At 41.3% G+C, this 17588-nt stretch overlaps 1 protein-coding gene across 2 annotated transcripts in view; it reads left to right on the top strand.

Annotated features, from left to right (window-relative positions):
- rxfp2l (relaxin family peptide receptor 2, like) overlaps positions 1 to 17588 on the top strand; it is a 49158-nt gene that overhangs the window by 18095 nt on the left and 13475 nt on the right. For both annotated transcript variants that reach the window (XR_006032054.1, XM_042093573.1), the window contains exons 6-7: positions 1497 to 1568; positions 16020 to 16091. Coding sequence is in view for 1 of the 2 variants with exons in the window: in XM_042093573.1 (XP_041949507.1) it covers positions 1497 to 1568; positions 16020 to 16091 (144 nt within the window). In the remaining variant the exon portion in view is untranslated. The remainder of the gene's footprint in view (positions 1 to 1496; positions 1569 to 16019; positions 16092 to 17588) is intronic.

Raw genomic sequence — 17588 nt, forward strand, 5'->3', positions numbered from 1 at the left:
AGCAAAACATTAGGTGTTTTCATCACAATATCTCTGGCTGACATGGTCAAAACTGCACAAAATTGAAAGTGTAGGATCATTATGACACCCTCCAAATGCATGCCAGGTTTCGTGGACTTTCGTTCATGGGGGGCCTTACAATAAAATAATTTATGTGTACATTTAGTGACGTACACCAACAAGGATTCCCGGGACACTGAAAGACTGGGGTACACAAAACTTGGTGGGCATGTAACCCCACATGGATAGCATGGAACCATCGCTTTTCGTTTTGATCTGTAGCCCCCCCCACTGGACTGGACCCCCCATCTTGAGAACTGTAGGGCCTAGGATGACCAATTTTTTGCGTATGTTTTGCCTCCAGGGGTCATGTAAACCCATTCCATATGCACACATGTGCATAAACAGATACACACGCACACACATACATTCACAGTAATCCTACGTATGACACATACTCACACAGTAGACATATACGCATGCATACACATGCACACACACAGGCACATAAACAGGCAAACACACACATGCACGCACACACACACACCCACACACACATAAACATAAACATGTACACGCACACATGCACACAATTCAAGAATTTCTCAGAATTATAAACAGGCAAGATGGGGGTGGGGTTGTATAAAATGTATATTACATGTGAAATATATGAACTAATCATGTTTTGGTACTTGTTGTCTAGCAGATACCAGTGAGAATTGAGTGTGCATAATGCAATTCAGTGAGACAGTTAGAATCATATATGCCTTTCAGCGTGACTTATTTTTGTGGAAAACATGTGCTGGACTGGGCGGCGGTCATATTTTGTACCGCTCTGTGGTACATCTAGTTGTTTTTTATTTCCTCTCCCAAACTCTGTTCCCTCAACAAAAACAAGAAAATGGCTCCCCTTTCATTTCAGAAAAACCTTTGAATAAAAAGGCAATAATCATTCCCTTGGCGGTTACACAGGAACTGAATCTCTGATGACGTTTTTGGGGTACTTTTGATGGTAGAGGGGACTGACGACACCTCAGAAGCAGCTCAGCTGTGCTCTGGGATTGGGGAGAAGAGAAGGAGAGAATTATAAGGCAGGAAGAAGAATTGATATGCTAGAGTGATGTTGATGAAGAGTTTGAGCTTTCAGAATCCACTTAATTTGTTTGAGCAAATGTGCCACCCAGCTGTGTTTGCCGATAGCAAATTCAGTGGTATCCCGCCGGCCTCAGGATTGGATGGAAGAGGGAAATGGCATTGTTAGTTGTTGAGGCTTAACAGCCGTAGTTGGATGAATTATCAGAGATTTGTGATCCCCATCCACATCAGTTCATTACCCATCCAGCATCCATATTGTCAACACCTTCACTTTTTCTGTGTCTCCCACTTTGCATCTCTCTCTCTCTCTCTCATTTATGAAAATGGATGTGTTTATAGGTCAGTGGTGCTTTTTTTTCCTGAGCCGTCAGTTGTCTCCCATTGAATTTTGTCTCTCACAGGCACATGCAGAACAACAGTATTGAGGTCATCTCCAGAAGAGCGTTCTCTGGCTTGTTCTCACTACGCCAACTGTGAGTAGAGGCCACGACTCTGACCCTTTCTCCCCAAACCCTCACCAATGCCTCTTCACATATGTCAGTATGGAGCATGGGGTCACCAGCTGAGAGTGAGACCGAGGGTGAGAATTGGGGGATGAGAGAGAGAGAGAGAGAGAGACAGAGATAGAGGGTATGTGTGCGGGTATGTGTTTGTGTGTGTCTGTGCTTGCGTGTGTGTGTGTGTGTGTGTGTGTGTGTGTGTGTGTGTGTGTGAGAGAGAGAGAGAGTGTGAGAGAAAGAGAGATGCAGTCTTAAAGAAGCAAGACACATTTATAGACCATGCTGAGGTGTAGTTTTCTGGCAGTTATTTTTAATCTGCTGAATGTACTTAGTAATTCATCATGTCAATGTCACCTCAAATAGTCAGGTAGCTTTTAGGAACATGCTGGACAAAAACACAAGTTTGATTTTGTGTTTTTCATTGAGTTGGTTCAAACTGAGATAGGTGGCACTGGATAGGTCATTTAACTGTATTTCATAATTTCTAAATGTGTGAAAATAATAATTTGCTTGTAATGGAATGACTGTAACTCACAGACTGGAATTATACTGCACCATGTTGCCCATAGTGACAGGAGAGACAGCACATGCATATCTGTGTATGCTACCAGGTCACTGGTAACCTTTATGTCTGCTTGGTATCTTGCTCCCAAGGTCACTGCTACATTATTGACTAATGCCTTAGGTATAGCTAACCTTTATTCTTTGTATGTTGAATGCACCTGTACCGTTGCTTTGGTGTCAGGACTGTTAGCTGTTGGCTGTGGCAAACATGCTTTGAAGTGGTGCACAGCCTTCATTTCCCTGGTCAAACACCTCTGATTTGTGTAAACAGTCTTGCGATGGTAAGGTAATCGTCTTTGACGTAGAGTGCTCAGACTCTCCTGGCTTGTTTGAGCTTTCCCCTCACAGCTGTGCAGGCTGTGATCTGCAGTAGTTCAGCAGTTCACGTGTATTATAAGCACAGTACTCAGTTTCAGTGAGGTTTTCCAGTGGGGATATCATGGGTCATCAAAAAAGCCTTGAAAGTACAGGTGTTCCGCAGCATTTAATAATTTATGATGCTTCTATTTCTATTCTGACTTGATGCAAAATGGATGATGCACAATGGAAATATTTGAGACACATAATCATCGTTTACATTGTTAGTCTGTTCTATCTTAGTTTATTTTGGGGGTTTTTGAGAGAGAGAAAAAGAGAGAGAGAAAGAGAGAGAGAATGATAGTGGGTTATAGTCCAACCTGGGTCCCTGTGCGCACTTGGGGCCATACATTGTAGAGATGCTGCCTCTTACGCCACAGCTCCCCTGAGTTGATGTAATTTGGAAGGACAAATGGGCCTCCTAAACATCATATGCTGAAAGACAGGACTGAACATCATACGCTGAAAGACAGGAGTTTCCTTTTAGTGTTCCCCTGCCCAATTTACTTTATTAAAACAAGTATATTTTCCTCTTCTTGGCTGGACCTTATTTTGGCAGCTAATAAAATATGAATCGGATCACTCTCATAACTCATATGCACAAGCAGAAAGAGCTCTTTGCTGACAACAGGGTCTGAAATGATGGCCCCCTTGAAAATATATTAAATTAACTTTTTTGCCTAATAGTCTTGTATTTCAAAGAAGTATTTGTTCTGTTGTGCCATTAAAGTATATGAAAACCTATGGGAAATATCTCAAAAGTTGGTTTTCTTGATATAATCTTATTGTGAGGGATTTTGGAAATACTCCCCCACTAAGACAGCAAAATAACTACAAAGTGTGGGATTCAGTCACAAAACCCATGCATTCTCATTGTAAAAACATCACCAGTTGCATCAATCAGTTGTTGAGTTGACAGGGAATTATCTGTGATGTTTTATACATAATAAAAGTCACCGATATGGCATAGATTAATGATTAACCAAGTCAAGACATTTTTCAAGTGGCAGACATGGGAAATGTCATGTTTTTTTCAACTGCTTACACATAAACACTTCACACAATTTACAGAACTGCACAGACAAAAAGCAAGTCTTCACAATAAGCTATAAAGTAAAACACTGAATAATCCCTAATCAAAACCTAATTCTTGTTTCAAATAAAACAAACTAAAGGTAAACAAAGGTAAACACAACTATTCATATGGTCAAAGACTTGTCCAATTTTGCATTTGAAAGACAGTGCCTGAAAAAGAAACACAAATGGTCAAGGTCTGATCATCATGACTTTATTTTGCAAAAAGTGTTTCATGTGGTGAAGCTTCAGTGGCAAGGCAATTTTATTTATAGCGCATTTCATACACAGGGTAATTCAATGTGCTTTACATAAACAAAAGCCAAGAATAATAGTAAATGAAGGGCAATAGTTCAAAATAGTTGAAAAAGCAAAATACATGAAATAGAATCATTAAAAAACATAGAAGGTGCAAGGCTGAATAATTGAAAAACAAATTTAAAATTGATCCTTAGTCAAACACCCAGTGAACAGCATCACTTTTTAAAAATGGAGATTCTTGAAAGTAGCCATTATTGTGTGCGCACACATACTATATATTCCTTTAGGTCACGAAATTCCCAAATACAGCCATATAGTCCCGAGTTAGAGCGTACTGTAAATGAACCTGAATGGAGCTTCAGACAAGCCCAATAGAGCAGTGGTGCCCGAATGGAGACTATGGGCTGTATTTTGCACACTGGCGCATGGCGTAAAACTCGTTTTCCACCCGCGCAAAGTTTATTTTTTAAACAATGATGCCATGATGGATTTTCCGCCATTTTGGATTTCATCAAAAACACTTAAAATGTATCAGGGGTCACATACTTTCTCTGATTCCCACCAGATTTTACACAGATCATCTTCAGACCAAACCTCACAAAGGTTATCACTTTTCGTCTTTGGAAGTCAATCGAAACTTGCGGCGAAGCCGCCAAACAGGAAGTGAGCTCATATCTCAGCAACCCTGCCATGTATCATAACCAAACTTACTACATAGGTTCAGGACCCCATTATGAGGACGCTCAAAAAATGTGTTGACCTTTGACCTGTAGGGGGTGCTGCAATTAGCAATATTGCATTTTGATCTGTAGTTGCGATGTGTTTTATCGAGCTTTTATTTTTGGATGTGAAACTGATGACAACATGTTCCATCCAGTTCATTCTAATGCCTGCGTGGTAGGGCGGGGCGGGACGGGGTGGGACGGGCAGGGGTGATTAGGGGGGGCTGGCTGGCGGAGGCGGTGGCAATACTCAGCCCTGTTTCAGCCCTACAAAATCAGTTATGTTTGATGTGACACTTGTTGAAAGTGTTGATCGCGAGTGTCTGCTGAGTTCTATCTTGTCGCCGTGGCTACTCCGGCCTATTCTGCTTGGCCCCCTCATTGATGCTTGCAGCTATATTTAGTTATAATTTTTGATGAAAGACATATGTCTACTGCTGATAAAGGGTCATGCACATTTGGTAGGCTGTTCAGTGACAGCTTTGCCAGTGGGCTATATTATATCTGATGCAAGCCAAAGGACAATTATTCTGTAGCCTAGGCAGCTAATAATTAAAACTGCTTCATGTGTCGACGATTGTTCATGAATGTCAAATCAACTGTGTGCTACACAGATCAAAAACTAGGCATAAATTGAATTGAAAGCCATTGCATTTCAGATAATTTTATTTCAAACACTTTGGGACTTATGGAAGACAATAGGCTATTATGTCGATACTAATTTATTTTATGACCACCTACACCTAGACAATAATTTGGAGTGAACTCTTTTAATATAAGAACGTAGTCTATAGATAGTTATGAATATATGGCAAAGTTGTTTCTGAGTTTATACCATTTATTCATTCACTCGTTTTGTTCAAGCATAGACTGTAGGCTATAGCTACTATGTGTTCAAGAGTGAAGCCAATCAAACTCGCAATTGATTTCAAACCATTAGCATTGTTGTTTTAAATGTATGCTTTCATTATTCTCCAATTTCTGTAGGCAATCTATTTTTTTCTCTCGATGTTAAATTTGATGACTTTTGATGAAAATCCTGTAGATAGCGCTTGCCTATCGAACAGAAATCATCTAGTATTGTCTTAATTTTACGACATATATCGTCTTTTCGTCAATCTACTGTTTTGGTCTACTTTTCTACCTCGTGCACGAGCAGAGATGAAGCTGAACTAAACCTCGCTTGAATAAACGAGGCCAAGATGCCGCTAACTTGAGTTAATGGAACGGCTTCAGCCCCAAGTGAAAGTCTACGCTAGTTCAAGCCAGGCTATTTCTGTTAAGCGCCGCCTTCATTAGCGAGGTTGATGGAATACCCAGGGGGCCAAACCTGGCTTATTTAGATAAGTCTCGCTAATTTTAGTGAGAATTCCGTTCCATTAACGAGGTTAACGTGAATCCCAGCTTGGTAACCATGGGAATTTATGCCACAGAACTAACCTGCTCCGTAGCAGGTTAACTTTCAAGCTAAATTAAGCTGTGTTGCAAAAAAAAAAACAATCTGTCGGAAAAAGAGTCCAAAAAGATGGTTCCGTCAACCTGTGCTCTCCTCACCTGTAGCCTACAACTTAAAAAATAGAAGTAGCCTTGGCCTATAGAAATGTTTTTCCGACAGTGCACCAAGCTCAAGCCAGGCTATTTCTCTGTTAAGCGCAGCCTTTATTAGCGAGGTTGATGGAATAGCCTACCCCCCAGGAACTCCCTGGTCTAAAGTCTGTGGCGCAAATGCAGATGCTATTTTAAGGGGCCTGCATGAATGAATGCCTTGCACACCAATCTACAGACACCCCCGTGCACAGACGGAAACATTCAAAGCCTTGATAATATTTGTCCATGCATTGGTGACCTAAAAAAATAGTAGCCTACAACATCTACATGCAATATATTTACAACGACGCCTAATTATGACCTATTAATTTGGACAACTTTATACAGCCCTACCAATTTACCGTTGTGTATGGCTTTAAACATCGCGTGCGCTTTAACATCAGCCTAAGCATTATTCCAGGTTATTCAAGGTTTTAAGCACCACAATTTTGCCTACCTTGTTGTAGCCCATCTGAAATAACTCCAAGCTTTGTTATGTTCCCTCCATCCTTTCGTTATTTTCAAAAAACGTTTTATATCCATGATGGCCTTAAAGTCTTGAGTTAGTGAATTAGCTTAAATCAGCTTTTATGAGCTGCAAGAAAGCAGCAAGTATGGCTACAATTTCTGTAGTTGCTGCACCCATTCATTCTCTCTCCTGCTCAAACGAATGTTGTGCGTGCATTAAGTTGATGATAAAGTGTTTACAAACTCTACTTAACAGAAAATATCGTAAATAGCCTACTGTCGTGCAGTTAATGGGATATACTGTGCAGAGTTGAAAGTTAGGTCAACTTGGAAACGGGTTCTCACAGGCCGCCTGTGCTGCGCAACGCACACTTTGCTCCACTCATCTATACAACGTAGTTCCCATTTCGGTAAACCATACATAATTTCAAAGAAAAATATTACCACTTGAGGGAAATCAGTGTGGTGTCCATTAAGATGTGAAAAAATAGGCATAAATCTAGTGTACACATTTTCACGAATCACGGATGTATTGATGACATAAATTAGGAAATATTAGATGACTTAAGGAGACTTGATGTTGAATTGCATGCTGATGCTATTTAACCCAAATGCCCCAGCGGCAGCACGGGAGAGAAGAGATTAACTGACAGAAGATATGCATTGTCTATAGAGAGGTAATGTTAGATTACATTGTACATAGCAAAAATATTACCATGCATTCATAATCTCGTGATTATGTGTGACGCTGTGAACGCTCCTGGCTGCGCCTTGCAAATACGCCACCATAATAGCAATCAGCTATGGAACAAGCGTGCGTGCCTGTTGTTAAAGCGAATGTGAGATGACGCCCTGATTGGTTTATTGCACGTTACGCCCAAACCACACCCATGATTAATGTAGCTACTTCAGAGAGACCACCCCATTTTAGATTTGTCAGTCAATAGTGAAAGTAAATGCATATAACTGTCTTGTCGTTGACTGACTCCTTGGTGAAGTTAGTTTCACTTTACCAATGAGTTCAAATAATAGACGAGTGCAAATGCGTGAAGGCTATGCTAGGTTTTAGTAAAGCATGGTTTAAGAATGACTATTCCATACGGTCTCGCAAGCAGCCTCCTTCAAATGCGCCTTTGAATGCCAAAATACCGATGCATTTATTTGACATATCGCGCGTTGCGCCGTTAAAGGGAATGACAGACGTTTGATAACGAAACCCCTCCCACTGTGAACTGGACATCCTACTAAATTTGAATAGACTTTTGACGAGTGACGATGCACTTTAGAATGTCATGATAGGGCCCTTAGTCTTTTTATAGTTTTGTGGCACTATGGCACAGACATAGCTTATGTGATCAGGTCAGGATCACGACTAATTGCAATCACCTGGGTGTGCGGGCTGGGGGTCACGGGTACGTAACTTCCTTCCCGACAAACACAAAAGAAGCTCTCCCAAATTGTTTGGTACGCAAGTTGCTCGTCGCTGGTCGGTACAAACCGTGCACTTCATGCTGGGTTTTGGTTGCGAACAACTCCCTCGCTGTGGTCTGGACTGTCGTCTCCTTCCTACTCCTGTTTCCCTGTGACTACCAATGCGAATGCTGAACGTGGAGCTGACACACTTCCCTCCTCTGCTCCTGTTCCCCTGGGCTAGCTCGCATTGTGGAAAAGGCGGAGATCACAGCTGGCTGTCTATCACAGTTTGACCACTGTTTTCCCCCATTAGAGTTTCTTTTGGTATTAGTCAGTGTTAAACTAACAGCACTTCAAAGTCAAAGTTGGATGTACGGTATGCTTGTTTGTGTTGGCTTATTTTCTTTGTTTTGTATGCTTGTCTGAGTGTGATACACTGGTGCATTTACACTGTTTGCTAGAGTCTGTTACTCGACAAGGTGTAGTGCTGTTGCCATCCCTGAGCTCATATTAGCAGCCAGTTAGCGATTTCATACGGTAGACTGTTACTCCGAGGCTATTGAGACTTATCCCTCCCCCCGGCAGTATTAGTTCTTAATGGGTTCTTGTAACCCCTGACTTAGCTTATCCACATGGGAGACTGTTACTCCTGGGGCATAGGGGTCTATCTATGCCCCAGGTGGTATTAGTTCATATTGAGTTCTTTGTGACTCCCAACCTAGTTTCTCCACACAGTAGACTGTTACTCTTGGGCCATAGGGGTCTATGTCCCAGGTAGTATTAGTTCATTACAGCTTCTGCTATTCATTGTAGCTGTATCGGTAGCACTCCACTGGCGCTGAATAGGGCAGCCATTCGAGGGTTACTGTACCTGTGTTAATTCAGGCCGTGTAGCAGCCACCAATCCACTGGGCATTTAATTTATGGTTATGTGTATTACATTTTGTTTTCTTTGATTATTTCGTGTTGTGTATTGTGATTTTGTTTCTATCTGATTTACCTACTGTACACCCCTGCCATCTAGCCTGGGTGTTCCCATGCTGCCTTGCGCGCGATTTGATTCACGCTGCTAAGGCAGCCTGGAGACCATGGAGCAAATTTTTGCCTGAGATAGGGAACCAATCACAGAACAGGGGGGAAAGCAAGACGATGATGAGCTATGCACAGATGCATTTGATAGACATCCGTGGCACCCAATAAACGGATCTGGGCATTTTTTTTTCAAATACGAGAAAATGAACGTTTGGTTCCCAGACCACGTCTCATTGAGAAGTGGTGGCGCTAGCCAGGCTACCTGCCATCTGTTTTAAACAAAGAAAATAAATAATAAATACAACATTGTTTATGGACCCTTTCAAGAGAGTTCCATTATCAGCATCATAGTTGGCCCCACAAGACTTCCTTTTTAACATTCCATATGTTATCTTAATGCAGAGGAAGTAGATTGGGGCCCAAATAGAACGTTCAAGCATTGTTTTTGTTTACCTTGTTGAAAGGGTCTATACTACTGCCTCTGTCCTCATCCATTTAGTTGGATAAACCTGAGGGCCCTGTCACACTAAGATGAAGACTGACACTCCTTATTTGGAGAACTAGTTTTGCATTTTGTTGTCCAGTGTGTGATGATTGATTGAAATCACACAGTGATTTGACTACAAGATGTGTTGTTGGAAGGCAAAATTAACCTTTTGCTGCATGTTTGAGAGTGTTAGAGTCAAGTAAGTAAAATGTGGTATTTAGGCCAGAGCGCTGTTTAGACCTGTGTGTTAATTGTTTTGAAAACATAATGTCAGAGTTGACGCAAGCATTAAAGCGATCGAGAAAAACTGTAAGACGCCAAAGGCCATATTTTGAAATGGATGGTCAAAGGTCAAAGTGTATAGACATTAAATGCGTGGCCAGTCCACAATCACTAATTTAATGGTGTGATTTTGTGATCAATCATTGGGTGCTGGACGCAAAATGGTTGTTCTTATGTTTCTTAATCAGTCATGGGCATGACATCTGTCATTCCCTTTGACAGCAAGCAGCGCAACTTCAAACAGCACATCAGTATTGTTTGTGACTAGCAGAGTATAGCCTACATGCATCTGCACTCGCCTATTATTTGCTTTCATAAGCAAAGTGAATCTTACTTCACTGTGGTCTCATAATCAACGACAAAACAGCTCCACACAGTTAATTACTTTCACTATTGACTGACAAATAATAGTAAATGATAATGTTCGAATGACTGAATAAAAATCCTAAGGGTCATGCAGAGGAGTTGCTGCTTACATCTCGTGACAGTGCGTCCATATAGACCAGATTTTTCTTGGTCAGTGGCGTAATGATTTTTAGAGGGTGTAAGATAGCGATTTTTGGATCACGCGCCAGACCACACCTTATGTCGTTAATTGCCACACCCCTGGGCGCATGGTTTACAGTAATAACAGTGGAGCGCCACCTTGCACCGGGTGCACGATAGGGCCCCAAGATTCGTAGGTCTCCAGACAGACCTGTAGAGCAAATTAAAGATTTCATATTTGTCTGGGTTCAGCCAGGCTAGTTGCAAGGTTGCGAGTTGCAGTGAGTGGCAGTTTCAGATGTTGTCTGACATGTAAAGATTGTTGTATTGGATGTGTAAACAGTTTACAAAACTGTAAATGTAATGAATTAGAGTTCCAATATTCCACAGACACTTGTTTTTTAAAATAAAAACAATGAAATGATAGTTGAGTGATAGACTGATAGTTTTTGCTACAAAGAGCATGCACATCGACAGACGAGAACTCAAACACACACCCACCCTCCTTCTCTCAGTCACTGGTGAAAAGCGAGCAGCATAATCTGTGCAGGAGATCTGTCTTATTCTGTACTCTTCCTTGAGATGTTTTGCATGACTCCTGCATCACTGTTCCTTAAAGGGCATCACCATCAGATAAACCTTCACCATCAGATAAACCTTGCTCACCTAGTGTTAGTCATTGCAGGTGTGTGTGTGTGTGTGTGTGTGTGTCAGAGTAAGAGAGAGACTTTCTAAAAATCAGTCATACTATACACTATCTCAGATTGTGACCGTATGTGTACGGTTTGTGCATGTGATGGTGTATTTGGCTGACTGATCTTGCAGTTGCAATCAGTTTTGTGTGTGTGTGTGTGTGTGTGTGTGCACGTTTTATTTCCATCATTACAGAGTAACTGCACATGCTCTTTCCTATGCTAATTTGATTTGTATTGTACAGTGTGTGTGTGTGTGTGTGTGTGGCAGAGGAGGGGTATGCCTTTGTGTATGTGTGTGTGTGTGTGTGTGTGTGTGTGAGAGAGAGAGAGAGACAGAGAGAGAGAGAAAGTGAGAGATATTAACATTTCTAGCAGATCCCACCTCTTTTCTCCTGGAACAGGAGGAAGGTTTCTCTCCTCATACAGACTACAGACCCATTGCTCTAACACCTGTGGTGGCAAAATGCTTTGAGAAGCTGGTCCTAAAACCCATCAAGGACTGCCTCCCCTCCAGCTTCGCCCCCCACCAGTTTGCCTACAAGGCAAACAGGTCTACAGGGGATGCCATCTCCACTGCCCTTCACACTGCCCTGCACCACCTGGAGAATCCTGGGACATTAGTAAGGATGCCCTTCATCGACTTCAGCTCGGCCTTCAATACCATAATTCCGGACACCCTCATAACCAAGCTTGGACTTCCCCCCCCCCCCCGCCACGTGCGCTTGGATCAAAGACTTCCTCACCGACCGCCCACAGTCTGGCAGGATTAAATTTGCAGACGACACCACTGTCATAGGGCTCATCACCAAGGATGATGATACAACCTACAGAGACGAGGTCCGGCGACTGGTGGTCAGCAACAACCTCACACTCAACACCAAAAATAGGCTGCAGAACGACCTGCTGATCTCCTTCTATCGAGCCGCAATTGAGAGTGTGCTGGTGCACACTATCACTGTGTGGTACGCTGGCTGGTCTGTGGCCGATCAGAGAAGATTACAGAGGGTCACCAGAACTGCTGAGAAGATGATTGGCTGTCCACTCCCCTCCCTGGACTCCATCGCCAGCTCCGGGTGTCTCAACAGAGCCAGGGCGATCATAACAGACCACCATCACCCCAACCATCACTTGTTTAACATGCTGCCCTCAGGGAAAAGGTTCAGATCCCTCAGAGGCAAAGCGAACAGACTGAAGAACAGCTTCTACCCTTGGGCAGTCAGAACTCTAAATGCACCACACCACTGACACTGCTTCTTACAGTCTTTCTGCTGTGTGTGTGTGTGTGTGTGTGTGTGTGTGTGTGTGTGTGAGTGTATGTGTGGGTGTGAGAGGTTACTGCATTGTGTGTCTGTGGGTGTGTGACACTGGTTCACATACAGTCGTGCTGCCTGTAAGCATCGAGCTTATAGGGTAAACCAGTCCTACCCGTACCAATTCAACCTCAGATTTCCCCCATGGACCATTTTTCCCCACTTACAGCAAAACTAGCACTCCTGAATATCAGATCTCTTTCAAACAAATCATTCTTAATTAATGATCTAATTTGCACACACAACCTTGATTTTTTACTTTTAACTGAGACATGGTTAGATCAAGCAAACAGTGCTGCTACTCTCATTGAATCAGCTCCCCCAAATTTCAGTTTTTTGTGTGCTACCAGAGCAAATAAAAAAGGTGGGGGGATAGCCACAATTTTTAAGACGTCTTTTCAGTGCAATCAGTCGTCATTCGGTGACTTTACTTCATTTGAATATCTGTGTGCATGCATTAAGTCTTCTCCTCAGATTTTACTACTGACAATTTACAGGCCTCCAAAACATTCAGCAAAAATATTTCTTGAAGAGCTAGGTGAACTGCTATCAGTCGTTTGCATAGAGTTTGACTGTCTTATTATATCAGGGGATCTAAACTTGCATGTGGATAACCCTGAAAACAATTACGCCAAGGAATTCATTGCACTAATCGATACTTTCTCCCTAACACAGCATGTACAGGGGCCAACACACTCTCTCGGCCATACCCTCGACCTTGTTATCACAAAGGGTCTCGATGTCTCTACAGCTGTTAAAGACCTGGCCTTATCTGATCATTTCTGCGTGTTCTTTGATGTGTCTATGTCCCCACACACTCAAAACACAGCTATGATTGTAAAAAGGAGAATCATAAATGATCAGACAAGTGCTCTCTTTGAGCAAGCACTTTCACTAAAGTCAAGTCAACTGTCAGACTCTGTAGAAGACTTATTTGATCACTTTAATGCAAAAATGGCAAACATTATGGATGACATTGCTCCATTACAATTCAAGAAAGTTAAGGACAAACAGAAAGCACCATGGAGGCTAAATCCAGCAGTTAAACTTCTAAAAAGAGAGTGTAGGAAGACTGAAAGAAAATGGCGTAAATACAAACTTCAGATCCACTATGAAATCCATAAAGAGATGCTCCGCACATATAACTCTGAAATATGCAAAGCAAGACAGTCCTTTTTTTCTAACATTATCAATAGAAGTTCAAATAACACTCATATTCTATTTTCAACTGTTGATAAATTAACAAATCCCCCTCTAAATTAGCACCTGAACTTCTCTCAACTAATAAATGCAATGAGTTTTCATCTTTTTTTAAAGGTAAAATTGACAAAATCAGACTCAACATATCTGCTCAATTACAAATTCAACAACCTGAACTTCCAGCAACAAACAGAGGGAAACTAAACTTAATGTCAGAGTTCAGCTTGATAGACTACGAAACACTTAAAAAAACGGTACAGAATCTCAGCTCTTCCACATGTGTCTTAGACACTCTGCCTACCAATTTCTTCAAAACTGTTTTTCATCTCATAGCGGCGGATGTCCTTCAAATTGTAAATGTATCACTGCTGTCTGGCACTTTTCCTAAGTCACTGAAAACAGCTGTTGTAAAGCCACTTCTCAAGAAGAATAACCTGGATGCCTCCATGCTAAACAATTACAGGCCCATATCCAATCTACCTTTTATTGGCAAAATTATTAAAAAAGTAGTCTTTAATCAATTAACCACCTTCCTAACATCAAATGGGTATTTTGATTACTTTCAGTCTGGTTTTCGGGCAAATCACAGCACTGAAACAGCTCTCATTAAAGTTTCCAATGACATATGCCTAAACACAGATTCAAGTAAAACATCAGTCCTAGTGCTACTGGACCTTAGTGCAGCATTTGACACTGTTGATCACAATATTTTACTACACAGACTAGAACACTGGGTTGGATTTACAGGCATAGTTATCAGCTGGCTAAAATCATATCTACAAGAAAGGAGCTTCTTTGTTGCCATTGGAAACTGTACCTCAACACCAACGTCCTTGACCTGTGGTGTTCCCCAGGGGTCGATCTTAGGGCCACTATTATTCAACCTCTATATGCTCCCACTTGGACAAATCATCCAAAATAACTTGATTTCATATCATAGCTATGCAGATGACACACACATTTACTTAGCTCTGTCACCAAACGACTATGGTCCTCTTGAATCTATGTGTCAGTGTATAGAACAAATCAACACCTGGATGTCTCAAAATTTTCTTCAGCTGAACAAAGAAAAAACTGAAGTAATTATATTTGGTAAAAAGGAGGAAAGACTTAGGGTTGCCAGTCTCCTTGACACAAAAGGGTTGAAGGCAAAGGATACAGTTAAAAATCTTGGTGTATTAATTGACAGTGATCTAAATTTCAACAGCCACATGAAAGCGACAACTAAATCAGCTTTTTACCACCTCAAAAATATTGCCAGACTCAGAGGGCTGATGTCAAAATATGGCTTAGAAAAACTCATTCATGCATTTATCTCCAGCAGGGTTGATTACTGCAATGTACTGTTCACAGGCCTTCCTAAAAAGACTATTAAACAGCTTCAGATGATACAAAATGCAGCAGCTAGGATTCTAACAAAAACTAAAAGAACTGACCACATTACTCCAATTCTTAAGTCCTTGCACTGGCTTCCAGTAAGTCACAGAATTGACTTTAAAGCTCTATTGCTTGTTTATAAATCAGTAAATGGAGCAGGACCTAAATACCTGTCAGACATGCTTCAGCAGTACACACCTTCACGTCCTCTCAGGTCCCAGGTGAAAAACCTGCTAGTAAAACCTACTGTTAGAACTAAACATGGTGAAGCAGCTTTTAGCTGCTATGCGGCTCAGCTGTGGAATCAACTTTCGGATGACATCAAAAAAGCCCCAACTGTAACCAGTTTTAAATCTAGACTTAAGACCAAACTGTTCTCAGGTGCTTTCTGCTAACTGTGCCGAGTTACAAATTCTGAATCTGCCTTGATAATTATTCTACTTTATCTTTTATTACTTTTTTTTACTACTTTTGCCTTTGTTTTTTGCTTACTAATTATCCTTTATTTTTAAATTATTTTACCTTGTGTTTTATGTTTTCTTTTTATTATGATCTTTACCTTTTAACTATTCTTTGACTATATTGCCTTTTTATGCTTTTTATTTGTTATTATTGTTTTGTTTTGTTTATGTAAAGCACATTGAATGACCTCTGTGAATGAAATGCGCTATATAAATAAACTTGACTTGACTTGACTTATGTACTATTTATGATGCTGATCTTTGTTTTGTACTTGTCACTTCCAGTCTTTGACTTCTTTGCACCTTTGTGGCCTTCCTGGCAAAATATTGTTGTCCAGGCAACTGCCTGTCACAGTCCTGCCACTTCCACTTATCCCATCCTGGCAGCGCTAATCCCTCCTGTCCCATAGATATGCATAAACAGCCCTGTTCACACATCTACTCGCTCACACAGTAATATAGACAGTAATTTAAAAAATGATATCTACCCTGCGTTGATCCCCCTCTTTTTCTTTCTCTCACTCCCTCCTTCCTCTCTGTGCTCTCTCAATTTCTCTCTCTCTCTCTCTCTCTCTCTCTCTCTCTCTCTCTCTCTCTCTCTCTCTCTCTCTCTCTCTCTCTTTGATTTGGTGTCTTGTTGCTTCCTAGGTATCTGAGTTGGAACCAGATCTCCACACTCAAGGCCGGCATATTCAGTGACCTTCACAATCTCCAGTGGCTGTGAGTGGCAGAATCATCACAAATGTCCATTGAAGGGGAGATTTGTGTGTGTGTGTGTGTGTGTGTGTGTGTGTGTGTGTGTGTGTAATAGAACTATGACTGAGATTAAGAGTTGAGATGGCTGAGATTGAGTTTTCAAACTGAGGACACTGTTTTCCTAGATGCAGAGACCATCACAAATCAAGTAAATCAGGTGACAAGTCTGATGCCCTTAGTTTTCTGTAGCTGTACTTTGATAAAAGGCAGAAGTACCAATTAAACTGAGGCACCCTGTGTTCTTTATGCATCTCATGGTTCAAAAGACCATGAAATCTGGTTCATTGCACTTGTAAATAATGTAAATAAATCTAGAAAAAACAAGAGGTGCCACATTTGGTAATTTCCCAGGATACAGGTATAAATAGAGAAGCGTTGTGTTCTGTGTACTGGGCCCTGAGAATTAATAGTGCTATGCGAGTTTTATATCAAAGCCTGTAAATATTAGCCTGACGTTGTCATACTCAAATTCTAGTCAGAATATGAGTCTGAAACTGCTCCATTGGGACATAATTATGGGGCGTGCTTCAACCGATACAGGGGGGTAATGCCTCTGCACTCAATTGGATAGACCTAACCAATCAGAGCAACAAAATAGCTTACCATGAGGTGTAGGAAGAAAACACACGGACCATCCTTCTTCTCCTATATCCCCTCCGTTTTAAAAATAATTCTGTTGAACAGTGATATGCTACAAACATGTTAAACAGCTGGGAAAGGCTGTCGCAAATCCCTCGAACAGGTGGTCAATCAGAGATTTCAAACGAACGAGGGAACATGTCGCAATGCAACAGCGCTGTTTTCCCTTGATGAAAGTTTCCATATGGGGTCTTAAAAGCCATGTATCCTTCTAGCCAAAGCGTTTTTGTTTCAAACATAAGCCTAATCTAAGCGTGCTCAGATGATGTGATAGACCAGGCGCTGTTGCTCACCTGTTCATCATCGTAAAGCCTGATTTGATTGGTCCGCCCGATTTAGGGCGATCATACTTGCCCCACAATGGAGTAATGCCAGACCGAACTTCCCGTGGGGCGGGACTAAGTTCGGAATGGCACCCAGGCTATGTAAATATATCTTAAGCAGAAATATTGTTATGTTAATGGAGTATGATACATGGTTCTTTTACAAACCTACAACCAGGACTAGATATTACTACAGTATGTGCCTAAATGTCTAATGTGAACAAATTCAGCCAAGCATAGTCATGTATAAGCTAGAAATAAATGGCTGAAGAAACTAAGAATGATCCATAACAGTGGAATAGATGCCATCTATAGTACATTAACAGCATTCTGTCTTACTGTAGCTTTTTTCCATTAAAAAGATAATTTGCTTAAAAACTATGCACATCAAAAAGTTAGAGCGACACGTGATGGAAAAGGACTTATATCGCTGAAATAATGTCGGTTTTGTCGCGCTAAGTTAATTTGCTCGCCAGAGGTGGATTAACGAGAGTTAATT

The sequence above is a fragment of the Alosa sapidissima genome, chromosome 5, assembly GCF_018492685.1.
Source record: "Alosa sapidissima isolate fAloSap1 chromosome 5, fAloSap1.pri, whole genome shotgun sequence".
Classification (NCBI taxonomy): Eukaryota; Metazoa; Chordata; class Actinopteri; order Clupeiformes; family Clupeidae; genus Alosa; species Alosa sapidissima.